This window comes from Drosophila montana, unplaced genomic scaffold, assembly GCF_035044405.1.
Source record: "Drosophila montana isolate Dmon_TW-CO22-7 unplaced genomic scaffold, ASM3504440v1 contig_3848_1, whole genome shotgun sequence".
NCBI classification, from domain to species: Eukaryota; Metazoa; Arthropoda; class Insecta; order Diptera; family Drosophilidae; genus Drosophila; species Drosophila montana.
Genome location: NW_026998720.1, coordinates 1,682,501 through 1,704,883, shown reverse-complemented (window position 1 = coordinate 1,704,883; position 22,383 = coordinate 1,682,501). Strand labels below are relative to the sequence as shown.

General features: G+C 44.2%; 5 protein-coding genes across 6 annotated transcripts in view; 2 read left to right on the top strand and 3 right to left on the bottom strand.

Annotated features, from left to right (window-relative positions):
- Positions 1–51: 51 nt before the first annotated feature.
- Positions 52–2,218, bottom strand: LOC135438383 (palmitoyltransferase ZDHHC16). The gene is made up of 6 exons (XM_064696683.1): positions 2,067–2,218; positions 1,849–1,996; positions 1,096–1,405; positions 827–1,038; positions 436–764; positions 52–375 (listed from the first exon to the last, which is right to left on the bottom strand). Exons 1-6 carry the CDS (start codon positions 2,108–2,110, stop codon positions 270–272), a joined length of 1,149 nt encoding a protein of 382 aa, XP_064552753.1. The 5' UTR covers positions 2,111–2,218; the 3' UTR covers positions 52–269.
- Positions 2,219–2,285: 67 nt separating this feature from the next.
- Gr97a (Gustatory receptor 97a) lies at positions 2,286–3,670 on the bottom strand. Its single transcript, XM_064696811.1, has 2 exons — positions 2,639–3,670; positions 2,286–2,584 (listed from the first exon to the last, which is right to left on the bottom strand). The coding sequence occupies exons 1-2, from the start codon at positions 3,668–3,670 to the stop codon at positions 2,351–2,353; spliced, it is 1,266 nt and encodes a 421-aa protein (XP_064552881.1). The 3' UTR covers positions 2,286–2,350.
- Positions 3,671–4,458: 788 nt separating this feature from the next.
- Rpt4R (Regulatory particle triple-A ATPase 4-related) lies at positions 4,459–5,881 on the bottom strand. Its single transcript, XM_064696964.1, has one exon. The coding sequence runs from the start codon at positions 5,732–5,734 to the stop codon at positions 4,535–4,537; it is 1,200 nt and encodes a 399-aa protein (XP_064553034.1). The 5' UTR covers positions 5,735–5,881; the 3' UTR covers positions 4,459–4,534.
- A 595-nt stretch (positions 5,882–6,476) lies between these two features.
- On the top strand, positions 6,477–17,934 carry LOC135438737 (probable Rho GTPase-activating protein CG5521). Its single transcript, XM_064697174.1, has 6 exons — positions 6,477–7,143; positions 8,715–8,825; positions 10,522–10,693; positions 10,751–15,928; positions 16,004–16,200; positions 16,264–17,934. Exons 1-6 carry the CDS (start codon positions 7,038–7,040, stop codon positions 16,533–16,535), a joined length of 6,036 nt encoding a protein of 2,011 aa, XP_064553244.1. The 5' UTR covers positions 6,477–7,037; the 3' UTR covers positions 16,536–17,934.
- Positions 17,935–18,745: 811 nt separating this feature from the next.
- Positions 18,746–22,383, top strand: part of LOC135438739 (uncharacterized) — a 13,844-nt gene continuing 10,206 nt past the window's right edge. Inside the window, exon 1 of one of the 2 annotated variants that reach the window (XM_064697176.1) lies at positions 18,746–19,074. In XM_064697176.1, the coding sequence (XP_064553246.1) occupies positions 18,969–19,074 (106 nt within the window). In that variant the 5' untranslated portion in view covers positions 18,746–18,968. The remainder of the gene's footprint in view (positions 19,075–22,383) is intronic. The other variant, XM_064697177.1, reaches the window with a different exon arrangement.

Here is a 22,383-nt window from a genome sequence, read left to right as displayed (position 1 = left end):
CCGGCGCACAAGGCATATCCTAGCAACGTATCCAATCAACAGGTTTTAAGCTTGTAAATTGCGGCAGTTCCGTTTATTTGGTTAGGACATACACATATCTAGCTGATAATCTCTATGGAAACGTTGAATATCGAGTCTTAGCTTTTACTAATAGATGACTAATAAATATTCGTGGCATGCCACCCTAATGGAAATGCTTGACTTAAGCCTAATAATTTAACTAATTCGCTAAGATGACATCACAAAAGCTTCAATCCTTCGCACAAGCACTATGGCCACTCATCCTCGAAGATTGCGTCGTGCACAGTATGAAAACTAAGACCGTTGCCCTCGGGTCTGTGCCACGAGGGCAGCAACACGGAGCGCCAAAACGATCTGAAAAGAAAGTGTATTGTGTTAGTGAAGTAAAAGTATGTATTTAACGACAGGAATTACCTGCCACGCACAAGGCCCAGAAATAGTTTCCAATTCTTTTTGGTGCCAAAATTATAGGGATTAACGTAAATGCGTTTGAGTTGTAAGAATCTTTTGCGTTCAGCCTCATTAATATGCGCCTCCACACTGGTCTCGCCGCGTGTGATGAGCTTGGCGTGCCAGGTGCAAAGGGTGCCCAGGGCAATCACCACTGCCACATTGGTCACGGCCATAAACCATAAAATGCGTCGCCGTGTGGGCGTGGAGTCAGCCAGCGTGTCTGCCATGGGCGTGGGCAAATGATGCACAGCTGCTGGCAACAGGATGTCATCGTACTCATGCGGATGCGTCTGCAAACCATATACATATATATAAAGGGAGTTGCAATAATATTTGGATTGAATAAACGTACAACACGTATAGCATGTCCGCTTAGATTGAATTTGACTGGGTGACCCTCGAGCGGTTCCAATTCCGTCCAGTGCTCGCTGTGATCCAGCCAGAGATATTTGTAGCCAATCTCCAGGCCGCACACAATAAGAAACAGGCAGCCCAGCGTGGTGTACAGCATATATAGAAAGAAGTAGCGATGATTCGCATAACCCACGCAGTTATTAAGCCAAGCTAAAAATGAACTTTGCTATAAACAGTACAAAGAGGGAAGTCAGACCCTATACGCACGACAATGATGATCCATCTTCAATATGCAGCGATTGCACACGGAACAGTGATGCGTGCGCGGCGGCTTTGGGGAAATGCATTTGGTGCACATGCTGACGGCCTCCACATGGCTAACACCTTCTGGGGGCTGTCCAGCGGGCGTTATCACAGCCATCACATAATGGAAAATAATGTTTAGGAGCAGCCAGTTGCCCACAATAAGCAGCAGTATCGTTGCCACTTGGCTCTTGGCCCACCAAAAGGGCAGCCCAATCCAATAGGCGATGCCCACAACGGCAGTAGTCAGTATAGCCACGCCCACAACGAAGAACTGAAAGTACAAACAAGAAAGAACTTTTAGCTGAGGGTTGGCCAAAGGAGTTAGACATTATATGATAGGTATTTCATACAGCTCGATGGGCTTAAAAATAATTAAAAAGAAAAGTTACTTTTAGATATCTCAAAAATACAAAAAGTTAAAAGCGGATTAAATTTATTAAATTAGTTTGCCCAGAAACAGACAGACAGATTTGGCTGTTGATACAGATCAAGAACATGTGTATATAGTTTTTTTTGTATGACCAAATTTTCAAACTCTGCAAGTGTATATCAGTGAATATATAATCTGCGAGCAGTACTGCCAATTCAGCTATTTTCCAGTTGGAATTGGCTATTTAGCTTGTTTTAGCCATTTTTAACATTGAATACCGCTTTTTTGAAGCGGCATCGCTGCCTATGAGCTGCTTGTAAACAAATTGAAAAGCCATTACATACTGGTCCCAGACAGTGTGTATAGTTGTCCACAACCCAGAAGATGGGCGTCATGCACACGTCGGTGGCATAGCTGGAATTCATGTGTGCATTGAAGGTGAGCGAGTGCCAGCAATGGTTCATATAGCTCCAGCGTAGGCGAAATGTGGAGCTGCCGGTAGAATAACAAAGTTTACATATGCACAACAGACAGATAATCGAACACCCGGTCTCACACTTACACTAGACTCTGTGTGGAGTTTGTGCGCCATGTAATGCGCGCCATTGTGTTCACTTTTAACTTATGCTCTAATTTTGTAAACTAAAAATAAAAAGGCGCATTTGCATTTTAATGCTTTTATTTACAATCATCCGTTCGATGCAAACAAACAGTGTTGCGTAACCCGAAAACTTAGTGTTGGTAAGTGCCTAGTTACTTATCGCACAGCCACCACAAGCAGTAAGTGAACTTTTATCGATTGACGCCAGAAACGTTTTGAATTTAAAGCTGATAAATTAACAAATATTATTTCAGCGAAAATCGCTGTGTTAGATCATTTTGTATAAGAAACAATAGAAAGCCAGCGACTGTTGAGAATATTTTGTTGATCAGCGAACCGTCCAGCTCTAGCAGACCCATTGGCATCAACTTGTATTTAATTGTACTCACTTCCAGCCATAATGCATCCACAACTTGCTTGAAGCGCACGTCGGCGTGCTCCAAATTGATGCGCTGCAGCAAGTCACCTGTTTCCTTAGCCTGCAAGAAAGCGAATAGTTTTATTTAAATTTTACAGACAACTCGGCAAACTACTTCATCTAGCACTTGTTGACTGACGCGCGCCACCAAACATATTTCTGTGAACGGAACCACCAAAAAGACAAAATGTGCCAATGCTCGGGGTATATCATAGGCCTCTTCGAGCATAATATGATCAGCAACGGCTTGATATTGCGTGTAGAAGCCCAGCGTTGTGATAATCAAATTAATGGCCATGGATGAGACTAGCGAGATGCCGGTTAGCAGCAGATAGTTCATGGAGTAACCAGTTGACAGCGTATACTTGCACGCCAGCTCATCCAGACGATCGGCCAGGTCGCAGAAGCGTTGTATACGATAGTAGGATTTGTGCAGCAGCAACTCCAATTGTGTTTGCAATCTGTTCACCTCGTTGAGAATCTCACGCAATCGCCTGTTGATCGCGACCAGCACAATCTTGGTAATCACAATGCCGCCAAAGAAGCAGTTGTTCAGCTGGTTACCCAAGTAGATGGGCAGCATTATCTTGGCTGTGCCTATCCAACTAAGATCGGGTTGTTTATGTCTCTGGTATACAATCAGCGTCAAATGCATCAGGAGCGGAAGGACAAACATCTTGAGGCTGGCCAGAGACATGGCCCGGCCCACTGATCTCAGTGAGATGGTAAAAAAGTCGATGGTGCTGAATAATGGCAAACTGTTCTGAAAACTCAAGATTTCCGGTACGATGGCCCATTGGGTCACATAGTTGATCAGCGCCACGCAGAGGTTCATATAGCAATAGATCTGAATGGGATCGCGCAGATCGATTTTGTTCTCGCTATATGCCACCCATATCTGAGTCACATAGAACGCGCCAATTAAAGTGGCCACAGAAAAGCAGTAAATGGCCAAAGTCTTGCAAAACACAAACTTCTTGTGCTTGAAATCGAAACAACACGGAAAGATCCCATACACAATATTCTGCACTATAGCAATAATCAAACAGCCCATCACCACGCGACTGGTCAGTGTCCAGGAGCTGCGCAGTCGAGGCGTCCGCCAGGAGGCGCGTATGCGGCGTGTTGCCGCCTTCAGGTGTTGCATGGCACTGACACGCACCGGCAACGATTTTATTGCCTCTTAATTAAGCTTCGTCCTTATCGCATACGTAGCATAATTAAAGCACTTAACATATTAAAACTGACTAATTTGGTAAAAGGCAAATTACGAGAATCCGGGATCCACTGTATTGTTGTAGCTAAAGGTCATAGTACAAGTAACTAAATCCTATTCTTGTAATGTCATATTAAATAGTTCATTGTTTGTTTTTATTAAATATCTAACGTCTGCTTTCTCACCCATTTTCCGCCTGTAGGCGTGCTTTTGTCAACATTCGAGAAACCACATACCGCTCCTTTTTGCATGTAAAGACTCTGAGCATACACTTAAGCCCTATGAAAGAATATTAAACGTTCGCATATAGAACCTAAATCCTCCATCTCTCTTGAGAATTCCGCCCTTAACAGTGACTTATCTAAAATCGATTAAATACTGTGCACAAAAATATTCTTCTAGATCTTTTCAAGTAGATGCTATAAAAAAACAACTAACCATAGAAATTATGCAAGAAAAACCACCGCAGGAAATATTTTCCTACATTTTGTTTTATAGCAAATGGTTCCACTAATTTTCCATGACATAATCACCCTTGACAGTGAATTGTAATCGACTAAACATATCTCAAATAAGTTTTCATATAGATCTGTTCAAGTACATTACGTTGTAGAAAACTGTGTTCCACCTCTTTTTGTTAATTTGCAATCCCATTCCATGCATTTTCCATGCCTAAGAGTGGAATTCGCTAACTAAAATCATAGAAATAAAGTAAGCAATTCAGCTATCTAGCTCTAAATTTTATATCATATATAAATTACATTTGTCGTTAGTCTATAAGATGTATCTGCTGAATTAAAGTGGCTTGTACTCCAATTTGGATTCCAGCTTCTTGTTGTCAGCAGTCTTGCGCACGGCCTTCATGAAGTCCTCGTGAATGACATACTCGCGATCCTCGCGCAGTGCAAACAGACCCGCCTCGGTGCAAATGTTGCGCAGGTCGGCGCCATTGAACATGTCTGATAGCTTTACAACCGCCTCGTAGTCGATCTCGCCCTGTTTGGACAGAGGGGCTGCATGAATCTTCAGTATATCGAGACGCGCTATTTCATTGGGCAAGGGTATTTCCAGTTTGCGATCCAAGCGACCGGGACGCAGTAGTGCCGGGTCCAGAGTGTCCGGACGATTGGTGGCCATTATAATTTTAACCTGGCCGAGAGCATCGAAGCCATCCATTTGGTTCAGCAGTTCCATGAGCGTGCGCTGTATTTCACGATCCGCTGAGGTGCCCTCCGAGAAGCGACGCCCGCCAATGGCATCGATCTCGTCCATGAAAATTATGCACGGCTGATGGTCGCGTGCATAGGAGAACATCTCGCGTATGAGACGTGCACTCTCACCAATATACTTGTCCACAATGGCCGAGGAGACGACCTTCAGGAAGTTGGCATCCAGCTGGGAGGCAATGGCGCGTGCCAGCAGCGTTTTCCCAGTGCCGGGCGGACCATACAAAAGACACCCCTTGGGCGGATTGATACCAACGCGTATAAATAGTTCGGGATTCATCAGAGGCAACTCGATGACCTCGCGCAGCTCGCGTATCTGATCACCCAGACCACCAATGGCCGAATAGTCCACATTGCCGGGATCTTCGTGCGTCATATTGTACACCTGTGGATCCACCTCGCGTGGCAGATAGCGCATTATGGTCAATGTGGTCATGTCTAGGGCGACTCGTGTGCCCGGCTTAAGCTTCGCCTTGTTCAACTGCCGGCGACAGCCGACCACATAGCGTGGCCCATTGGCAGACTTTACTATAAAGTTGTCCGGCGTCAGCTGCTTGAGCACCTCGCCCAGCATTTGGCCCACGCTCTGCAGTGCCTTCAGGTCATCCTCGGACTTCTGGAATTCTAGATGCAGCTCCTTGTGCTTGTCACGCAGCGATTTCAAGCGCGACTCGATTTCGCGATGCTCTAAGAGTTTGGTGCGATAACTGGATAACGCGTTCACGCGCTCATCATTCAGCGGTGGACGTCCAGCTGGTTGGGATGACATTTCGCCTTAGATTTATAGCGCTTGACTTTTCAAATTTCAATTGGAAGCAAATTTATTGCGTTCACCGGACTTAAAACTGCAAATCACGTCTAACGATTTTGACGTTTGAAAAGCAAAGGAACGAAATTAAAACAGCGGACTTTGCAAATGACAGCTGAAACAAGGTTGCCCAACTGCTTGAGAAAGTAGATCTATATTTGATGCTCAGCAGTTGGAGTAGAAATAACTGTCAGCAGTAGCCGTAATATTTGTGTGACGAGCAATTCAGTTAGCAGTAAGTATTAAAATGCATTTGACTGGCGTATAGTGCCTACAAAAGCTCAAAAATAAATAAATTGCAGTACATTTTTTAAATGTTGTATCGCTGGTTTTATTCTTGCAATTATTTTTGAATTTTTTTGCAGGCTGTTCAATAGCTAAAATATAAGAGCATAATGTTTAAAATTTTAAATATCGATATGTTAGCTGGTCGTGTCTTAACAGTATAAGACAAGCAACGATAGTATTGCAGCTAAAGATTGATCTCTAATTTCAAACTATAATTGTTATTTCTATTTAAAAATTAGAAAGAAACTTTTTTTATAGGCCTACACCAACTTAAATCAAATTAATTAATCTACCGAACTAGTGTTATAAAATAAAAAACATACTAAGTATTTATCGTTCTCTGTTAATAACAGCTGAGCACATGTTAATGCTCTTTCCAATGTTATGTCTAACTGTTAAATAACATTCCACCTGGTTGATTGGCCGAATTTTTATTTTAGTCCATCAAACGCGTCGCAGATGAATTTGTATTTCGTAAAAACGCATAAAACCAGCTCGTTCGTGTCCGTGCTGCAGCGAAAAATGTTTAACAATGTGTAGTGTGACGGTATATTTAACTAAAATTAATGAATTCAACTGCAATCTGGCAATTGCGCGACTCCGCTGTGTGTATGTGCAATTGGCTGCTGGGAGAGCGAATATGTAGACATGAAATAAAAGCAAAAATTTACAACGAACTGCGAAAAGCAGCAGCAGCGGCAGCAGCGCACCCAACAGCAACGTCAGCTTCGTTGGGACGGATGGTTGCTTGGTCGGGCATTCGATGCTAATAATTTCTCCGGGGGCTCTCGCGCATCTGGTGCTCCGCTGGACAAAGTGCGAAAAGAAAGTATATACAGTGATTGTGCGAGTGTGCGACTGTGTATATGTGTGTGTGCGTGCGATTTATTTATGTTGTTTAGCAACGAAATCAAACGAATTAGTTTAAGAATGTTTGTGTGCAAATATTAATTATAAGAAACGCAAAAGTGCAAAAATGTTTACCAAGAAATCCCACGCGGATGTTAAAAAGTCGACGGCCAAGCTGCAAGATTGCAAAAAGGATTCGGCCTCCCGCCTGCGCCACCTGCGCACAATATTAGGTAATGTACTTGAATACAAATTAACGCCTCTCTATAAATTATTTAATAAAAAAACTATGCAAACAAAAGAAAACGAGTTGTATATGTGCATATATGTATATTAATATTTTTGCTGCTGGACTGGACAGGTGGGCGTTTGACCGTGGTCGCTGCCATTTAAAATGTAGCAATATTAAGCGACAAATGTTGATTATTATTTTATAGCTGCGGCCCACAGCGCTTAATGCTATTTCCTGTTGGAGCACAATACGTACATACATATACATATTTACATATGCTAATACATTTACTCCCACAGTTCAAACTCTGCTAACTCAGTAATGTTAATGTTTCGTTAAATAAATAAAAAAAAAGCATAACTTATGAAATGGCAAATATATTATTGTACATAAGTAGACAGGCAAATCACACACACATATATATTAAAATACATTGGCGCATACACTGTACTATTTACTCTATTCTACTATTCTACTTCAACTGTTAAATTTAACAGCATACTAAATATAATAACTTAACAAATGCCAACCACATTCTAATGTATGCAAAAATTAGGCATACAAACGCACACCGCACAGGCACGCACACATGTATACTTAACGCGCAATGTGTGAAAAAACGTCAAATGATAAACGCGGCACACAATTATTACGGCGCTTACCAACTGGCGGCAACTGTTGACTGAGTGGCAACATTGTTGCTACAATTTCAACACCAGCCAAAAACATGCATGCAATACATATACAAATGCACATACCTAGGTACATACTTACGTACATATGTACATATGTATGTGGCTGTGTAACTTTCTTTTTGTGTCATTGAACGCAGCTATTTTAAAAAAACACCCAACAGGTGCCTGCCCACCCGCTCGGCTCCATTGTTATTGTTGTTTTTACTCGGCAAATTACACGCAGTTTGTGCTACACACATACACACACACACCAACACTCACACACACTCATACATATGTAGCTAATTCTTTTTTCCAATTGTTTGTTACTTTATCAACAAGCGCGCTTCGCATTTGGCCTTCTATGAAACCAGTTTTAAAGGTTTCTTGGCCTACTCTTTCCGCTCAACGTTTAGCTTTCTTCTGTTTTGCAGCGTTTCGCTGATGACAGCTACACATGCCGGCAGCAGCTACCTTCCCCTTCTCCACCCCCTGCAACCCTTTTACCGCTCTGGCACTGATTCATCAAACGTTGGTTTTTTCAACGCATTTTTGAACCCGCTTCTGCGGTTTTCGCCCGTTCGTCATGTTTTCTTTTCTCGAGTCTGCAGCAGAATAGTACTATGGAAATCGCCTGCCTATATACATATGCACATGCGTATGTATATATATATATAAATACATATATGTCTATCGTTATCGGCGCACTTGCATATGCTGGCTCTTTGTTTATTGGCCAATCAATGTTGACGTTGCGTCAGCGTCCACCACCTGTTGCTCAAGTGGGAAGCGGGCTGTGCTTATCAGATCAGAGCGGGAATTGGGTTACTCGGATTTGTTTTTATATATGTACATACAACATATGCTAAATTTTTTCTCTATATCTTTCTCTTTTTAGATAATGTGGATTATGAGGAGTCAAAGTCGCTGTTCGAGACAAATTATAGCCATGTATATTTTATACTCTACGACACCTTCATACAGGCCGAGGCAAATCTTAAGCAGAAAGGTAATTAAGTATATCATATCATAAAGACGTTTTCTTTTAGTTTTTGTACCCTGTACCCGAGAAAGGGGGTATGTTGCAGTTGTGCAAATGTCTGTAGCCGTAAAGAGACTTAAGTTTCGTCGATTTCCGAAATTCGGCTATTGGTTCGTTTTTCTGTAGATTTGCGTAGATCTCAGACTCTATAAGAACAAAAACTTCAAATAAAGGTGGGACAAAGAAGTTTACTTTTTTCACAGTTTATCTCCTCCGATTTCTTTAAATCGATAAATAACTTTTTTTAGTTCTAGTTCTCGTAACAGAACTCTCAGAACAGAAAATAAAATAAATTCGGTAAGTGGGCTTTTAGTTAGTATATACAAACTGTGACAGCGACACAGAGCTGGGTACAGGGTATCTCCTAGTGGGACAGTCCCGACTAGAGCACTGTTATTTGTTTTTGTCCGCTTTCAATTTGTTAATCTTTCCCCACCAATTAAGAAAACAAACCCCGTTAAAATTAATGGTTGCTTCTTGTTTGTGTCTTTTTGTCAACAAATATACATATCTACATTTGTTAATACGTTTCTTCTCACTAAAATAAAACAAAGTAAAATGGCACAAAAGAATTGTAAAGTTTCTATGATTATGTTTAATGAAATACTCTAAATTCAATTCCTTCTAAATTTGTTTTTGCCCTCTCTTTTGTATACCTTTTTACTGGCAGAACTTCCGTTTCACATTGGTAAGTTTGCGGCGTGGTCTCTTATTGACTTATCCAGTAATTCATCACATTCCGACTTTGCTTTGATTTTAAATTTCCCTCACATTGTTTACTGTTATTCATTCTTTTCATCTTTCTGTATATTTCCTTGATTGTTTTGCTCCTCTTATGTTTCCTATTTGTCACTACGTTAACAGAGCTCATTACTGTTCCATTCCGTTCCATTCCAGCATCTGTTAGTCATATGAACATGTCAGAATGTTAAGTGTATTTGTCATTTTTATTTCATTTGATATCAATAGAATTATACAATAAAATTATCATGTACCATCGAGAATTTGTCTATTGATACAATACACTGTTCCATTCCAGCATCCCATTAAGCATATAAATATCTCGCCACTGATTTCTAATTTGGCATTTCAATTTCGAAGCCATTTTGGGTATACATTTAAAAATGTCATTTGCCATTCTAAATATCTCTTTAGTATAAAAGTCTGTTCCATTTTAGCGTTCCTATAGCAGATATGGGTATTTGAAAATTGTGCTATGCTCATTTACAAGCTTCATTTAGGATAAACCATGTTCTATTCCAGCGTTCCTAACAGCATATACATATCAAGAAATGTGGAAATTTTTTTCCATTTCCATTGGCATTTGGTCCATTTTAAAAGTCTTGATCTTAATAACAGATTGTTCCGTTTAATTCCAGTGTTTCTTATAGCTTTTTAAAAATGTTTCATTTAAAAGCTTTATGTAAAATAAGCTTTTTGACCTTTTTTAGAATTCTTTAATTTGTAATATATCTTAAATGAAATCAAATTATCCATTAATTACTTCCACTCGCCTCGTCTCTCTCGCACTCGCTCTGTTGCATTTTGTGCTCGTCCTGCCATTGGCATGTGCTTGCTTAGGACTCTCTCAGACTGCTTGTTCCAGGAATTTACTTGCTGAGATTGGCTCTTTAACCCAAGATTATCCTTTATCTTAATGCAGTGCACAAGGCGCATCGCGAGGAACTGGATGGCTCGCTATGGCTGCTGGAGAAGATACTGTGCCTTCTGCCGGAGCTGTTGGCTCGCCGCTGGCAATGCCACTCGCTCAGCCGCATCATGGCCAAGCTGCTACACTTGGGCAATTCGCCCAAGCTGCGACGCGAGGGTGTGAAGTAAGTATTAGAAATTTGACGAGCTTGGACGTTAACTAAATCCTTTCAAACTTTCAGATACTTTCTGCTGTGGTACCAGACTCTAGGCGACAATGCGCCAGGCTATGTGCACGCCATGTACGCGGATTTGATACCCGGCCTGATTGTGCCACAGAAGGGCATTGTGGGGCCCGATACGGAGTTCAGCGCTACGGATTTTCTCACACATCCCAACATGAAGGCAGACGGCGGCATGGCCTCCGTTTTCCATGACAATACGTTCTCACATCCCGTGCAGAGCTCTGAGGTGGTTGCTCTGTTGCCGCCCTCGTCCAGCGAGAAGTCCGCGCCACCAGACCCACGCGATGGACTGGAAATATTACTCAATAGCATGGTGCAAACGGCCGCCTGTCTGCGCTGGCGCGACAATCGTGCCCAGAAGGATCATCGAGCGTTTGCATTTCTGTTGCAACGCTTCAAGGACGTCTTTCTGCCTGTCTTCTCGCCCAGCTTTGATGCGAGCACTTCGATATATAGTCCCCGCTTGGAGATGCCTGTCATGCGTTCAATACACAAGAAGGAGGAGGTCATGGCCTCCTGTGTGGTGGTGCTCATCAATTGGGTGTCACGCTTCACGCACGAGCGTCTGCTTAGCCATCGCCTGGACTGTGCCCTGCACATCGAGGGCGTGGATCATGCGCGACTGCTTGGCTATCAGCAGGGCCTCATTGTGCGCGATGTGTTCTATGTGAGCCGTGAGAACATCAACTTTGTGCACGAGGTCTATCGGCAGGCGTTTCTGTTGAACTTCACATCAAAAGCACAAATCGAGTCTATACGCACGGCCATCGCTGTCTATCGGGATTGGATGACGGGCAGCACGCCGCCACCATTTCTGCTGGAGCCAAATGATGAACAACTGGGCGCACCGACGGCGCCGCCTGGTGGCACGCCGCGTAGCCAACGCTTGCGCACGCCCTCCTACGTGGGCGCTATGCAGGGCAACAGGGAGCAGCAGCAAGTTGTGCGGGCGGGCATGCAGAATGTGCTGCAGGTGTTTGTTACGAATGCGGCGAATGTGTTCCTTGTAAACACGGCAAATCTGAACATATGCTTTCCCACACGCTCGCGTGACTATCGATCGACGCCGCTGCAGGAGCAGACGGAGATATGCAAGAAGGTGCTTAATGTGTATCGCACCATGGTGATGAACACACGTATGGAATCGCGCACCTGGGAACAGATGCTGCTAGTGCTGTTGCAGGTGACTGCCGTTGTGCTGCATCAGAATCCGCCGCCCAGTGGCTCGAAAAGCGCCAGCCTGGGCGGCATTCTCGGCTCGGCCATATTTCAAACGCTTATCGTCACCTGGATACGGGCACACACCAATGTGCCCGTCAATGTGATGCTCTGGGAGAAGTTTCTCACCGTTCTCCAGTCGCTGACGCATCGCGAGGAGCTCATCGTCGAGTGGAGCAAGACGATACAGACTTTGACGCGCGTCTTTTCGCGCTATACCTATGGCATTAATCTGCTGGATTTGCCGCTGGACCGTGTGGCCGAGAGTCGCGGCAAGCGGCGACGCATTGGCAGTGTCTGGCAGGGATCGGGCAGCGCCAGTGCCAGCGGAGCCAGCGTGGCGACCAGTGCGCTGCAGCGCGAGCGTGAAAGCATCGCTGAATCCAATAGCAGTCGCTCCGATGAAAACTCCCAGGCGGGCAGCAATAGCCAGGCGCCGTTGCTGCAGCTTAACAATCGCACCCATCACCAGCACTCGCAATCACATGGCGGCACCGGCCACGGTGTACGTCCTGTACCGCTTACCCCAATGCTGAGTCGCAGCTATAGCGAGGGCAGCCTGGCGTCGGCGGCGCGCAATTCACGTATACGTCGACGACGACCCGTGCCGCCCAAGACAGACGCCGCGGCAGCTGGCATACGCGCTACTTTGGAGGCGCAGAGCACGGCCCAGGATATGCGTCGCGCCATGTCGCTGGATTCGCTGGCGCCCATACGCAAAAGTCGGCGGCGTCGCAGCTCACAACAGGCCGTGGACGATGTCGATGGCTATCAGGATGCGGTTGAAGTGGAGGACACAGAAAGTGGCGCGGGTTCGCGCAGTCCATCGCCCACGGCCAGCAGCGGCATTGAAGGCGGCTCCATTAAGGATGCCCAACTGCAGATCGATGTGCTAGCCGCGGACTCGGGCAGCCTGGAGGATGGCAATTCCGGCAGTTTCGGCACCGGCGGCTATGGGTCCGAGCGTCGCTCGATTATGCTCGGCGGCACGGCCACCGGCTGGCTTCCCGACTCCACGTCCATTATGTGGAAACGCATGCTGGGCGCCCTTGGCGATGTGAATCGCATACCCAAATCGGAGCTGCATGCGCAAGTGTTCAAGCATCTGCTGGAGATGACCCAAAACCTGATCAAGATCAAACAGAATCAGGGCATCTCGACGGATAACCAAAGCACACCACCACCGCCGCCGCTGGTGCCGCCCATTGCAGTGGTAGCACCTTGGTGCTACGGCGCCCTCACCCTGGATCGTTCCTTCAAAAAGGGCAAACTGTGGGCGCTGCAGTTGCTCTGCTCGTTGGCGCTGCAGGGTGCCATTGGGATGCAACAGCTGCCGCTGTTTTATCATGCGCTGCATCAGCTGCTCACCGGCGAGGATCGGGATCTGATCTATGCCATTATGAAGCATTTGGAGGGGCCGCGTTTGCTGAGTTTACTGCTGCCGGGGCACACGCTGCTGCTGCTGGATCTGGTGCATGCCAGCGCCATATTGTTGACCTCCCTTGAGGTCACACGCACTACGCCGCGCGCTGAGGTGGCCGCCCTATTGGGCTCGCTGCTGGCGTATCCCGCAACGCTGCTGCCGCGGCCCGTGCTGCAGCCGACGTCGCAGCAATTTGAACTGATGGAATGTCCCGATCTGCAGGATCATATACTCAACATAATGCTGCGCTGTGCACGCCGCGAACCCTCGGCCAAGGCGCGCTGCATTGCGCTCTGCCAGCTAGGCCAGTGGTTGCTGTTGCGTCTCTCCCAGCCCACACGCAACGCTCAGCAGCGTGTCCCGTTTCAGCAAACGGTGCCGCATCCCAAGGATGTGCTGCTGCCAAAGGAAACGCATGCGCATAGCTTTCATCCGCGCATACGGGAGGTGCTGCAGGTGCTGCTCCAGGCTCTACAATTTAAGCATCACACCATCGCTGTCATCGCAGTGGATGCGCTCAAGTTGTGCGCGGAGCGCGGACGTCAACTGGCGGCCATTGAGCGTGTGCCGCACCTGATTGTAACGGCACTGTGCCGTGCCTTGGACATACAGAACGTTTCGAAGCCCAAGGATGCAGACAAGGTGGTGCTGACATCGCTGATGCTCTGCCTCGGCGAGTTCTGCATGGCCATACCAGCTGCCCTGATGCTGACGCCCTACAATGACCAGGGCGATACGCTGGTGCTGCAGGTGCTGCGCGTCCTGCTCCAGGTGGCATCCGGTGCGCCGCGACACGAACGCGTCAAACTGACTTCGGATGAGGATTTCGATATGCACATTGCCAGCGATGATCTGCAGGGCGATGGACGTCTGCCGGAGGCTAACTATCAAACATCGGAGACGATACAGGCCTGCATCTCGGCCATAAGGCTGTGCGCCCGAGCGGTTGCTATGCATCTGGTTACGCATCTGGGACACTTTCCCATGGGCATTGGTGCATCACGCCTGAGCTCCATGGTGGAGGAGCAGGATGATATTGTCGGAAATGGCGCCAGCGGCGGCGGCGGCAGTCAACTGGAGCGTCGTGACTCCATGGAGCTGCCCTCGGTGGTCAATGCACAGAACATGCAGCTCTTCATGCTCAACACGGGCCTGGTGGCCAGTTTTATAGAGCTGCCCACGTTGAAGCTGCCTGGTGGCGGCATTACGGCCGGCCTGGTTACCGCCGACAAGCAGGTGCGTGTGCTCATGCGCGATCTGAACGGCAAAGCCTGCTGGGACGCCTCCATACTGTATTCGGAGCCGCGCAAGGCTGAAACCGTGCCAGCGCCCGCGCACGCCCAGTACAGCTCGGAACGCTACGATGGACCGTCGCGGCTGACAAAGCTGTGTCAGCCCATGGATTCGTTGGCCCACCAGGACCCGCAATTGCCGCGACACACACTGCGGCATCGTCCAGCCGGTGTGCTGCCGCTGGCCAAGGATGCGGCGCCCGATCTGGATCAGCTGGACGATATGCTGGCCTATATTGGTCACACCAGTCCGGAATGTGTGCCGCCCACGGTCGCCGAGCTGAATGCGCCCAGCTGCAGTCCATTGAGCAGCGCCCAGGAGGCGCAGGCCATATCCATCATACTCAATCAGCGTGTGCTGGAACAGGAGTTTGTCGCTCGCCAATCACAACAGACGCCCACGGCTGCCTCGCTGCGGCATGCGGGCTCCAGTTCATCGCTGCTGCAGCAGCAGCCGGATCAGCGTTCGCTGCACAGTACAACCGCTTCGTTTGACTCGTTCACGGGCGCCGGCGGCAGTGGCAGCTTGCCGGGCCGCGTCGAGACGCCTTTTCAATACTGTCGCCTGCTCTTTGCCCATCTGGGCCTGGCCGGCTGGGAGCGACGCTCGCGCACCCATCTGCTGCAGCGCAGCGAGAAATTGTTGCGCGAGCTGCGCAACGTTGATTTGCAAAAGTGCCGGGAGACGCACAAAATGGCCGTCATCTATGTGGCCGCCGGGCAGGAGGACAAGACGAGCATCTTGCGCAACACCAATGGCAGCAGCATGTACGAGATGTTCGTTTCGGCGCTCGGCTGGGAGATAGAGCTGGAGACGCACAATGGTTTTCTGGGCGGCTTGCCGCGTCAGGGTTGTGGCGCCACGGCGCCATATTATGCTACGCCTTTTTTGGAGGTTGTCTATCATGTGGCAACGCGCATGCCCTCCGACTCGTCGGAGGCCATGCTGCTGAAGACGCGTCATCTGGGCAACGATGAGGTGCACATTGTCTGGAGCGAGCATCATCGCGACTACAGACGCGACATTCTGCCAACGGAGTTCTGCGATGTGCTCATCGTTGTCTATCCTCTGCGTAATGGACTGTTTCGTGTGACGGTCAATCGGAAGCCAGAGGTGCCCTGGTTTGGGCCACTTGCCAATGAGTCAGTCGTCAGTGGCGCCTGTCTGGCCACGCTCATACGCGCGACGGCCATCAATGCGAGTCGCACCAAGCGCGCCGCCCTGCCGCTCTACCAGCAATTGTAAGTAGTCGACCTTAAGCTGACTTTGGCAAATTGTTTTAACTATTGTTGTTGTTGTTGCTCTTTTCCTGACAGCTATGAGGAGCGCAATCGCTCGTTGGACAGCGTCTCGTCGCGCTACAAGGAGAGCACTACATTCGAGGACTTTGCCAGTCGCATTTACAATCCAATGCCGTTGTCGACGCTGAGTACTTTGCGTGAGTCTAATTCGAGTAGCTCCGGCGCGCCCCTTGCAGCCGCTTTAATTGATCCCAATCGCGCCTCTGTCAAAGGTAACTACAATGCCATATGAATATGTCGAATCACTGTCTAAACCCACATGTGTTTGCTTGCAGGCTGGGTACAGGCATCCATTGATGCAGCGCCGGCGCTTGGCATAGCGCCCTCCGCCTCGGCTGGCTCCACAGCAGCCATGGAGGCCAATTCCATTAGCAGCATAAGCTCTGCATCGCCACGAGGTCCACGCAAGCTGGGCGCGCCCTTCAAGAGCGTTACCAAGAAGCACTCGCTGCAACATATTGTGGTGGGCGGCAGTTCCGGTGGCAGTGCGGCGGGCGGTGATACACCACCAGAGAGTCCCACGCTGCCGCTGCGTCGCATCAAATAGACTATAACACGCACTGGCTATAGTTGCAACAACAATAACATCAAAAACAACAGCAACAACCACAACAGATACTACTACCACAACTACTACTACTATATAATACCATCCCCTAACTCAGCTCATTCCCCGCTGCAAGCAAGCCTGTCCAAGGCGGCTAGTCGATTAGCCATCGCGGAGGTCTATTGAAACATGAAAAGTATTTGCAAATCACACACACACACACACGTTTCCTGTTATGTTTTTATAAATTTCCTATATATTTCCTATTTATATTGTAATTTATTTCACTCATATCGTTGCTAATTTAGTCTAACTAATCACTGTATTTCACTATTTATTTGCCAAAATTCCAATTCCCTAAACTGCAAAACGCATTGGAATTACAAGAGTTACGTATTAATTCATAAGTTTGTTCGATTTAAAAGCAATTCCATGTTACTTGCGTCCACTCAAAGCTAATTATTCAAATTTAATTTAATAACATTATTGATTTTATTTAATTTTATTTATTTTGAGCTTTACCCAGATGAGTGCATAATTTATATTACAATTTATAATTAACTTGATTTTAATATTCGCACAGCTTTGTTTGTTGTAGTTTTGTTTAACATGCACTAACATATTTTTTTTTTATAAATCAGGGAGTTCCCAGGACTCGTTTAATTTCGATCCAAAAATATATAATTGCATTATTTCAATGTTTGATTTATAGATTCGTAGAATTCGTTGATAAAAGCAACAAAATCAAAATTTATTTATACATTTTACAATTCGAGAATCCATATTAAATCAAGCAACATTTACTCGTAGTATTATATGTAGTCGAGCTCTATGTATAGACAATCTAGCTAATAAGTATCCAAAAGTGAGAGTCGATCTATCGATTCACAATTGTTCAAACAATCGGGTTTTAATTATATATATATATATATATGTAATATTATATGCAACAAATTGTTAAAGAAATGCGAACACTTTTTTACTATATTGTTCGGCGAATAATTTCAACAAATTGATCAAATTTATATATATACATACATATATATGTTAATTTTATATTTATTTATAGAGCGGGCAAGTAAAAAAAAAAACAAAACATTAATTGCAATGCGTTTTTGTTGCACAAATGTTTTATGAAATTTTTAGTCTAATTAACACCAATAACATTTAGTAATTATCTATGTGTGTAAGATTTTTTGTATAAAAAAAAAACAATAAAAACAAAGCAAAAATATCGTAACCTAAGCAAAATGCAAACGACAATTTTTTGTAACTAACACCAAGTACACCACTCATTATACAAAAACTAAAATTATAAATCTACTTACTAATTTATTTAAGAAACAAACGAGTATTTTTCATAAAATAAAAATGCAATTCAATTCTAAAACATGTAAAACAGCGATGTACCCATTCAAAATGGTTAAAAAGGGTATATAGTTTTATTTTATCCAATTTGACAAATCATATATTATCTAATGTTAGCTTAAGGTTGTATAAGTGTCTTGCAGCTATCTGTATTACAGCTATTGCATATTATACTATTGTGTAGTATGTTATATGTTGTAAATTGTACAAGAATCCCTATTGGCACTCGCGTATTCTCCGGTGGTACAACGCCGGGACTTACCAGTCACCTTACTATCCCTCAGAAGTACAGAATGAACGTATGAATCGATTTAGCCTAGTTAGTCTGTATAAATGCAATTGCAAATATGGGTTAAGGACACAGTGTATCTTCTAGTCGAGCACTTCCGTCTACTCCTACTTGTTTTTATTACAAACTGGCCCAAACAAACGCCAGGTGTTGTATTTTAGGGCTGTACTAATTAACAGTCAACTCAGCTGGGCACGCTAATGCACACGTAATACCCAGCTCAGGGATTGAAAAATGTGTCCCGAAACGCAGACTGGGTCGGTCATTGGCATCGGTGCGTGCAGGTCCTTTAGGGGTGACTTGTGACTAACACACACACACACACGGGCATGTGCACACACACCCTATAGACAGCTGCTCTGCCTAGACAGACTGACAGAATACCTGACTGTCTGGCATCTATGCTCGGTTACTTACCACAGGCTAGTGACGCCATCAAATTTGAATTTGCCGCACACACGAGCAAGCACACACACACACACACACACACAAGTAGTCGTGCCCACTATGTCGCGCTTCTTTTGCTGCGCGCAGTTCATGTCGAGCATTCGCTTCGTTTGAACGTCAATTTGAACGCGCTCGCTTCCATTTAACGTCGTCAACGTGTTGGCTGTATTTCGAGTGCTCTCCTAAATTCAGAAATACTTTAGAAAAATGCGCAGCCAAGTGCTAAGTTTTTGCATTGCCATTTTGTTAATTGTTTGCCTCATGTAGAGGGCACAAATACTAAGTGGTAAATATGCCTGGAACAGTTTTGTTAAATCTACGAACTCAGAATGACCGCAAGTGCGCTAATGAGCACGCCGAAGAGGATACGCCAGATAGGCGAAAGTCTGACAATGTTAACCAAGGAGGCGCATCACGAGGTCGTACGCTGTGAGCGTAAGTACTTTATCCTCAGGATAAATTTATTAGCTAAATTGTGAATGGTACCTCCTAAAAATAAGCTAAAATCAGATTGCAGTCTAGTAATAGTTGGAATGTGTGTCTGAAATTTGTGTTCGAGCTTTTGTAGCTTAAATTCGAATATTAAGCATACGCCATGTTAACTGTTACTCCGAGTGTTCTTCAATTCCTATATTATATTATATGGAACAGGCAGTAGGAAGAATATCCGACCCTGTTAAGCATATAGCACATACTCAGCAATAGCTGAATGGATCTAACCATGCCCGTATGCTTTAAGCTCATATAAGAGCTTGAAACTTGAAATTTAAAACTGAGATCCGTCTGTTAACCATGCGGAACACGTTTATTTTCCGTTTTCATGGAATCGATATAGAAATACTATTTTTGGTCTTTCTTGAAGTTTTTAGGAGCTAGAGATACCAAATTTAAGATGTTGGTTTCCGTAGAGTATTCAGATATTAAGAACATGTAACTTTTTGGATACTTCCTGCCCATACCTTAAGATCAAACAAAGTAAACTTCAACTCCAGAGAATAATATAAATTGATGTAGCGCATCTCATAGTCGGGCTCACCCGACTAGAACATTCTCATTTGTTTTGAGCTGCTTATGTCCTTCAGTGGCAGTATTTGCATTTAATCATGTCAATGTGATTGATCGCCAAATGTTATTTACTGCCTTAGTGCTGTGTATCTTTTTGTTTCGTATCTGTATCTATGTATCCATTGGCTGTAACGTTGTAACAGATTTATGAAGCTTACTCACAGCATTTGGTAATTTGCATAAGCGAATAGCGTCATCGGCAATTTGAAAGCCATATTACGGGCTTCGCACATATCCATAGGTAAATAGAAAATATTAATAGAATATATTAATAACTATACAAGTTCATATTGTAGGCATATGTAAAGGTCATATTTGTTGCGTGGAACTATGTGATAACAAGTATATATCATCATGTTTCCTATGCTTTTAGAATGTGATTTTGTATGTTCAAGTAAAATTAAATGAATCGTATATAATCGGGTAACAAAACATTTGACTTATATGAATTCAGGAAATGCTTTCTGCTGACTGTTGGAAATTTCGGTATAACTTGCAAATACATGGGTATATTTTGATAAATATGGTATAATAATGTTCGAAAGATTATGCTTTTGGGCAAAAACATTTGTGTTATCATGTCGACATGTTTATACTGCGTGTGCGGTTTTTCGTTTTTATAAATATAAGTACATACATATATAATGTATAATAATGCAGTATACATATACTTCAGTATAAATATCCGAGGGCCAAAGAAGTCCGTTAAAGAATAAACATTTCCATTCAAATAAAACTCTTATCATTAAATTCTTCTTTTTCGTGTTAACATAAAATTGCTCGTTAAACAAATTGTAAGCGATAAGAAATTTTTGTAAATTTAAATTTAAAAAAACGAGTAAAATGCGAAGAAAAATAGAAAACCTAGAGAAATATTAAGCGGCTGCCAGTTGTAGTTGGTGTAAAACAAAGAACTCTAGACGTCTGCCTAGCACGCGATGGAAGTACATATATATCCCTTTTAGGCTCACACACACACGCACGCACACATGGAAAAGTATTTGGCCATTGTGGTTGTTAATTAAGCTCACCTTGAGCCTTAAAAGCGACTTTCGTTTTCAAGGTCATCGCCGATAATTGCGTCCGTAAAAACTCACAAATATCAACAGCAAGGAGTTGTAGCACGCCGAATTTAAAGATTAAATGCTTTTAAAGCAAAAAACTGCGAGCTCAGTGGAGTCAGACTTTGGTCAAAATATCTTGAAAAACATAAAAATATATAAAGAACTCGTTTTACGACCGATGAACTCTATTGAAATATATGAGATAATTGAATATTAGCAGTGTTGTAAAAGTCGTAAATGTATAAATTTGATTGACATGTTTTTTCCAAACTTGAAAAACATGAAATTATCCATATGCAAGAATTCATTTTTCGACCGATGGACTGTATTGAACTATATAATATGATAGTCCGATGTTGATTAGATCTTGCTTGAATATAAGTAGTGTTGTTAAAGTCGTAAATGTCTAAATTTGATTGACATATTGTGAAAAGCATAAGAAGTATTTTAAACCAGAGCCCAATCGATCGTTTCAATGGTACCCAAGTGATAAAAGGGTCTGTTTTAGCCGATACCGAGAGACTTGCTTTAAGACTGAGAGATAGGTTTGCATAGAAACAGGCAGACGGACTTGGATATATCGACTCGGATGTTAATAGTGCCCACGAATGTATATATAATGCACATTATTTGATGACAAATTTATAATATAATCATAGCTACAAATATTCTCATATTTATAAGACAACACATATATTACGCATACGCCGCCTCCAACGCGCCGAAATCTTTTTCGATATTAAAGAAGAAAACAAACAACTATAGGTAGCTGGCACACAGGCCTATGCGAAAAATAACAAACAACAATGAGAAAACAAAAGCAAAACAAAACGCGAAAACAACAACTTGAATAACCAGTTGCAGGCTGAGAAAATCAAAACAAAACTCAAAAAGAAACTCGCTGACGCTGTCTAAGTGTGTAGCCTCTGCCGCTCGCCTACATGCTCCCTCACTCTCTCTCCCTCTCGCTCTCTCGCTCTCTCGCCCTCTGTTTGAGTGATTTGCTGGAGAAATATTATGCTTTGGCCTGGCTGCCAAATGCTGCCGCCGCCTCAGTGTCTGAGCAACTGCGTCGAGCTGCGGTTGACGTTTCTCGTGCGGAGCGTGTTTTTTGTTTTTTCCCTTTAATTTCGATACGACAATCGGTTTTGTTTTTCCAACGGTTGAGCGCGTTTATGCAAATTAAATAAACAACAATAATGTAAATAGCATAAATATTCAATGAAACCGATTTTTTCTTTTATTTTTGGGGGGGTTGTTTGACTGACCCTGAACTGCGACGGTGCGATTGCATTGCGGGAGTTGGCGTCTTGATTGTCCGTGCCAAACAAAGTTCTACTTATATGCCGAAGAACACGCCACAGCTATTGAGGAGCCCAAGCCACGCGCTCAAAACTAACAATAGGTGTTAATTACACGACGTATACGTAATATGACACACAAATTGAATGCAGTAAAAATATTAAGAAACACATAAAATATCAACAGAGGCAAAAGTTTTTAATTATTGTTGGTTTTATATATTTTACATTAATTTTAATTAGTAGCGGGTATTTTTCAGCTTTAACTGAAACAAGTTTTTTCCTTTCGATTTGGGCAAACACTTTTCACAAAT

Coding starts and splice junctions, on each gene's coding strand:
- LOC135438383 (XM_064696683.1), bottom strand. CDS start 2,110: ATGGCGCGCATTACATGGCGCACAAACTCCACACAGAGTCTAGT. Junction 1,997..2,066: donor AACTCCACACAGAGTCTAGT/GTAAGTGTGAGA, acceptor TTCTACCGGCAG/CTCCACATTTCGCCTACGCT. Junction 1,039..1,095: donor GAAGATGGATCATCATTGTC/GTGCGTATAGGG, acceptor GTTCATTTTTAG/CTTGGCTTAATAACTGCGTG.
- Gr97a (XM_064696811.1), bottom strand. CDS start 3,670: ATGCAACACCTGAAGGCGGCAACACGCCGCATACGCGCCTCCTGGCGG. Junction 2,585..2,638: donor GTCAACAAGTGCTAGATGAA/GTAGTTTGCCGA, acceptor GCTTTCTTGCAG/GCTAAGGAAACAGGTGACTT.
- Rpt4R (XM_064696964.1), bottom strand. CDS start 5,734: ATGTCATCCCAACCAGCTGGACGTCCACCGCTGAATGATGAGCGCGTG.
- LOC135438737 (XM_064697174.1), top strand. CDS start 7,038: ATGTTTACCAAGAAATCCCACGCGGATGTTAAAAAGTCGACGGCCAAG. Junction 7,144..8,714: donor CCACCTGCGCACAATATTAG/GTAATGTACTTG, acceptor TTCTCTTTTTAG/ATAATGTGGATTATGAGGAG. Junction 16,201..16,263: donor CAATCGCGCCTCTGTCAAAG/GTAACTACAATG, acceptor GTTTGCTTGCAG/GCTGGGTACAGGCATCCATT.